We start from the raw sequence: 6,172 nt of genomic DNA on the forward strand, positions 1-6,172 counted from the left end.
TTATGATCATCATTATTATCATTATTATTATTATCATTATCATTATCATTTTCATTATTATTATCATCATTATTATTATTTTTATAATCATCATTATTATAATTATTATCATTATTATTCACCAGAGAACCGCCAGCTGGTGTCCACGTTTGACTACCTCCACAACACCATGCTCATTCCACACCGGCTACTCCTCACCTTCCCTGGTGCCCTGACGCACAGTCCGAGCGCGCTCAGAACACGCCACTTGTTCCTGCTGGCGCGACACAGGGCGCAGTACGACCCGTGCCTGGAGAACTACGTGTCGCTTAAGGCTCTGGTTTCCGGCACGGACGACGCGTTTTGTGCGGACGTCGTCAAGTGTGGTGTGCAGGAGTTTTACGATTTTATCAAGACTCTTTGAGTGGGGTGTGGTGTGCAAGAGTTTTACGATTTTATCAAGACTCTTTGAGTGGGGTGTGGTGTGCAAGAGTTTTACGATTTTATCAAGACTCTTTGAGTATAGTGTGTGGTGTGCAAGAGTTTTATGGCTTTATCATGACTCTTTGAGTTATGAGTGTGTGGGTAATGTTGAAGAGTTTTACGATTTTATCAAGACTCTTTGAGCTATGAGTCTATGGGTAGTGTTGAAGAGTTTTACGATTTCATCAAGACTCTTTGAGTAAAGTAAAGTTTGGAGGGGGCAAGAGTTTTTTGATTTTATCAAGACTCTTTGAGCTAAATATTGTGGAGTTTTACGATTTTATCGAGACTCTCTAAGCTATGAGTCTATGGGTAGTGTTCAAGAGTTTTACGATTTTATCAGCACTCTTTGAGTTCAATCTTGTGTTTACGATTTTATCAAGACTCCTTGAGTGGGGTGCAAGAATTTTACGATTTTATCAACACTCTTTGAGTTCAATCTTGAGTTGATGAATTTGTCGAGACTGTCTAAGGCAAGTGCGGTGTGCAAGAGGTTTACGATTTTATCTTGACTCTTTGAGCTATGTATGGTGTTGAAGAGTTGTGTGATGTTTTTAAGACTGTTTGAACTAAGTGTGGTGTCTAAGAGCTGTACGCAGGACTTTTTGAGTTACGGTAATTGTGGTGTTATACGAGTTTTACGGTTTTATCAAGACTCTCTAAGCCAAGTGTGGTGTTTAACGAGTTTTATGATTTTATCAAGACTCTTTAAGCCAAGTGTGGTGTGCAAGAGTTTTGCGATTTTATCTAGACTCTTTGAGCTAGATATTGTGGAGTCGATGATTTTATCAAGACTCTTTGAGCTAGATATCGAGTTGATGATTTTATCTAGACTCTTTGAGCTAGATATCGAGTTGATGATTTTATCGAGACTCTTTGAGCTAGATATCGAGTTGATAATTTTATCTAGACTCTTTGAGCTAGATATCGAGTTGATGATTTTATCGAGACTCTTTGAGCTAGATATTGAGTTGAGGATTTTATCGAGACTCTTTGAGCTAGATATCGAGTTGATGATTTTATCTAGACTCTTTGAGCTAGATATCGAGTTGATGATTTTATCTAGACTCTTTGAGCTAGATATCGAATTGATGATTTTATCTAGACTCTTTGAGCTAGATATTGTGGAGTTGATGATTTTATCTAGACTCTTTGAGCTAGATATCGAGTTGATGATTTTATCGAGACTCTTTGAGTTATGTATGGTGTGGAAGAGTTTAATGATATTTTCAAGACTGTTTGAATAAGTCTGGTGTCTAAGAGTTGTACGCAGGACTCTTTGAGCTGAATGCAGAGTTGAAGAGTTTTACGATTTTGTCGAGACTGCTTGAGCTAAATGTGATGGATGTCGAAGAGTTATAGGATTTTATTAAGAATCCTGGAGCTAAATGTGGGGTTGAAGAGCTTATTAATTTATTAGACGGCGTAAATGCTGCTTTTGATAAGTCTACTCGCAGCCTTCTGAGAAGGTGGATCTTCTGAAGTCAGGGTGATTCAGATCACTGGGGTTTTTTTTGCTCTGTCGCAATAAAACATCAAATACTGTGCACTATGAAAAATTTCAACTTTTCTTATATGAAAAGGGTGTGACTTATTTGTGTGTTTGTGTATTCGGAAATGGAGAGTTGTTGTGGAGAGCGACTGATCTGCAACAGGGAACTGCTGCTTTTTCTTTCCTAATCCTTACTATTGTCATTTTCTTCTACTTCTTTTGTATGTTTGTCACTCTCTTGTGACCTGCTGTTTCCGGGGTGCCTTGATAGTATAGTCCAAGCAGACTTTGTGCTGTTGAAGCTAGAGAGGTGAGAAGAGTAAGCCTGATTCCCTGTAAGGACTTGTCTGTTGACATCCACCCCTTGGCTCTCATATGACCTTATGCAGTTGCGAGCGCTGTAAAACCCTCTACTAAAAAAATAAATAAAACAACAAAAAAACTACTTGCGAATAGTCCAAGAACACCAACAACATTAAACATTAATAAATGAAACAACTTCTCGGATTGTGTTCCAGAGTTTAATATAAGACTTAAACTTTACATGATAGTGACTCGTGCTGCCCTAGGCTAGACATCTCTTTGTTCTATATGCTGCTATATGTGTGTTGCTCTTTTCTTGCTCTCTCATCATCGTCATCCAGTACCCCCCCCCCCCTTAAATAACCTAATAATGTTGATAGGGGCGTTAAACCTATACCGTTTTCATCAGATCTGCGACAGACATCGGCGATCATGGTTCTCCACTCATTTCTTTGCTCGGATGCTCTAAAAAAAGCCATATTTCCCTGATCTTTCCCTGTTACCCATTTCTTGCTCTCTACGATACCGACATACTAACCATTACAGTACTCGTTATAGAATACTGAAAGTGGGTACTTATAATGTTACATTATGATTACTTTAACAACAGAAACGTACATGTTAAAATAGGAACACCTATGGAAACATCAAAATGTGTTTTTTTTTGGTAGGAACATTGTAAATTAAATAAAAAGAAGGCACAGAGTTTTATAAATAACCCTCTATCCACCTTCCATCGAGCAAATTGCACCAGCGAGTAAAAAAAGAAAAAAGAAAAAGAAACAGTTCTAGAGTTTCAGAAGGGAGATGGAGAGACTTGCTGCCCCCTCGAAATGCCGAGTCTGCTCCCCCCCCCCAGCCCCCACCAAACTGTCCTCGTCGTTTTATTCAAGAGAAATTCTGAAATTATGCAAAATGAGCCCACAAAATGTGAAATTATGCGATTCTGTTAATTTTCACAAAGAACGATAAAGGAAAATAATCAGAAATTATGCACAAAATGATCAAATTTTGCTAAGTTATGCGGGGTGCATAAAACCACGAGGACAGAAAAAACAAATGTGAGGCGTGCTGACAAAGCGAGTTACAAATGTACTTCTCACAATCCATAAATGAAGATGTTGGCCAAAAATGGACACTAGGGCCCCATTTTAAGATTTTCAATTGATACCATATACTTTAAGTATAGCATACCTTTTATCATTTCATACACTTATATAAAGCGTAAAAATTTCCCCTATAAGCGTGATGAATCTCTTATGACGAATATAAGAAAGCGACAGGCAAATTTCTTCGGACACACAATGCGGAAAGAAGCATTGGAGAATATTGTAACAACCGGCAAGTTTGATGGAAAGAGAGGCAGAGGCAGACAGAGGGAAAAGACACTGGACAAGATGACAACATGGCTGGGAGCAGCAAGAACGACAGACACCATTGCTGCAACGCAAGACAGAGTGAAGTGGAGGTCCATGATCGCCCACGCCAGTTGGCAAGGCACCGGATGATGATGATGATGATCTAATTCTATTTCCATTGACGAGAAGTACATAAGTCATTAAGTGAGCACTCACATCAACTGTGCCTGCACTGAACACAGCAGTCCCGCCCTGCATCTATTATCTATTTGTGGTGGCCGAATTTTGCTATTCAAAAGGCTTTTTAATGGCTGCATCGATCGACATGCGGTTTTCGACAAAAGATTCTTTAAAATATTCTCCAGATCATGACGCCCTTCGGTTCTTCAGTTTCGAGACAGTTTTGCTGCTAAAAACTAAATTCCTTTATTTCGCTGATCGCTTTTGTTGGCCGACGCTTCGGTCTCTGTCATTTTAGAAAGGGAGGTTTCCATTCACTAACCGTGCGCACTGTTTTGAGAGTATAGATCTAAACCTTCTAATTTTTGCATCTCTCAAGATTTGCTCCATTCCGGTAGAATGTAAATATCATAAGCCAATGACTTTCGGCTGACGTTAATGCACTGATCATTCCTTTCATCGAAAGGGGGGCCCAGCTAGTTCTTTCTATTGTGCCGTGCTCTTTTTTTTCTCTCCAGTTTTTGCCTGGGGCGGTGCCACTGACTGAAGTGTCTTTAGGGTATTCCCAAAAGGGGGGACATTTCTATAAGCGATGAAGATAAGAGATGTTACAAGAGAGTAACAAACGCAAAAAAAGGAGGAGGAGGAGAGGTGAGGACAAAAGATATTTGACAGGAAAGAAGGAGCAGACCACACCAGAGTACCCGCGAACCACCCACTCTTTGTTTTTTGTTTTGTTTTGTAAAGTGTTTTACGGCGCTCGCAACTGCAAAGGTCATATGAGCGCGCGGGACACACCTAATATTTTCAGTTGGTAGGAAATTTTGAATTTTGCCCGGGTGGCGGCCGAAGCCTACTCTTGTCGATTTTAGACCACCAAGGGATCTTTAACGTGCGCAACTTGCACACGGGCCCTCCGAGATTTTTCGCCCTTGTCCGAGAAGGCTAGGTGTAGATCTTTCCTACCAGAAGATCAGGGGTGTGGCAGAAAGACAGCAGTAAGGAGGAGCCAAGGAGTAGCAGTAGAAAGGCTGCAGAAAGAGTCAGGAGCCCAGAGGAGCGGGCAAAGGAGGTGAGGGGATGGGGGCAGAAAGTGGAAATGAAAGCAGACAACAGAACATTGCTAGAGAGCAGGAAAGGAGGTGAAAGGAGACAATTTTAGAGAAGAAAATTTTTTTGGTCGCTACCCGGATTCGAACCCGGGACCTTTGAATGAGAGGCCAACACCTTAACCTCAAGGCCACGAGAGCCCCCTCCACCCACTCTAAAATTTGGATGACCTACACAATCTAAAACTAAAAGCCTGTTCATAATCGTCACTTCAAACTACGGTTCCCCTACGTTTTCTTTGATGTAAGCCTAAAGCGGGTTTTAAAAAACACCTCAGCAAATAATAGGGGATTTAGAGCATACACCAACAGATCTTTTAAAAAGTTGACACATTTTCCTTAACCCTATCCGTACGCCCAGGGGTCACTTTGTACCCCCGGGGTTGTATTCTTCACATTTTAGAATACTTCTAGTATGAAAATCTCTTTGAAACTTTCAGTATTTCTCAAAAAACAATTTTGACAGACTGCTATGCAAAGCGTACGGATCGGATTAACGAGTAAATTTCCTCTTTGAAAGTGGTGGCACAGAGTTCCCCACGTCGTATGGATACGATAGTAAAACACGACGTACGGATAGGGTTAAGTGGTGGCACAAAGTTCCCCACGTCGTATGGTTACGGTAGTAATACACGACGTACGGATAGGGTTAACACCACACTCAAGACAAACGACGCCAAAATGACGCGATTCAAGAGACGGGGTGAGTACTTTTCGAGACTCACGTGGAGACGTCTAGACAGCGAGGGGGTCAAATCTACAAGCTTACACTGAAATGTGGGGGCAGGGTGGTGTCGCTGTCTCAAAATGAGCAATTTGTAGGCAAAGTTACAAGTTACAGGAAGTTATTTATTTCAGTGATCCAGTGTATGCATCCAAAGAGCGGTTTCAAAGGACTTGAAAGAGAAACAATTTTTCATTAGATCCACTGGATCAGAATTTATAAGAAAGTAGAAAGATAGTTGTTTGGTCTCTGGCCTGCGAAAGTGCCTTGTAAAGTTTCGTGGGCGTATGTAAATTATTTTAATGAGCTAGATCTAGATCTAGATTCTAGATCTAGCTAGATCTAGCTAGAATTTTTTAACGCGGTCAGTCAAAAGTGATCAAGCTAAAGTGTTTTCTTGAGTCTGTAAGACAATGGAGAGAAATTGGACATGAAATTGGAATTGACGGTAAGTTATTCATCGGGTGTGTGTTTAGTGTGTGTGTGCGTATGTGTATTATATATAAATTATATGTGTGTGTATATATATATATATGTGTGTGTG

At 40.5% G+C, this 6,172-nt stretch overlaps 1 protein-coding gene across 1 annotated transcript in view; it reads left to right on the plus strand.

Moving 5' to 3' along the window:
- The window catches only part of LOC101851950 (transcription termination factor 3, mitochondrial), a gene marked incomplete in the record, with an annotated part of 9,339 nt that extends 7,318 nt beyond the window's left edge, over positions 1-2,021 (plus strand). The window contains 2 exon segments of the mRNA XM_005099007.3: positions 126-413; positions 462-2,021. Of these exon segments, the coding sequence (XP_005099064.2) occupies positions 126-403 (278 nt within the window).
- Positions 2,022-6,172: the final 4,151 nt, after the last annotated feature.

Source organism: Aplysia californica, unplaced genomic scaffold (genome assembly GCF_000002075.1).
Source record: "Aplysia californica isolate F4 #8 unplaced genomic scaffold, AplCal3.0 scaffold00199, whole genome shotgun sequence".
NCBI lineage: Eukaryota > Metazoa > Mollusca > Gastropoda > Aplysiida > Aplysiidae > Aplysia > Aplysia californica.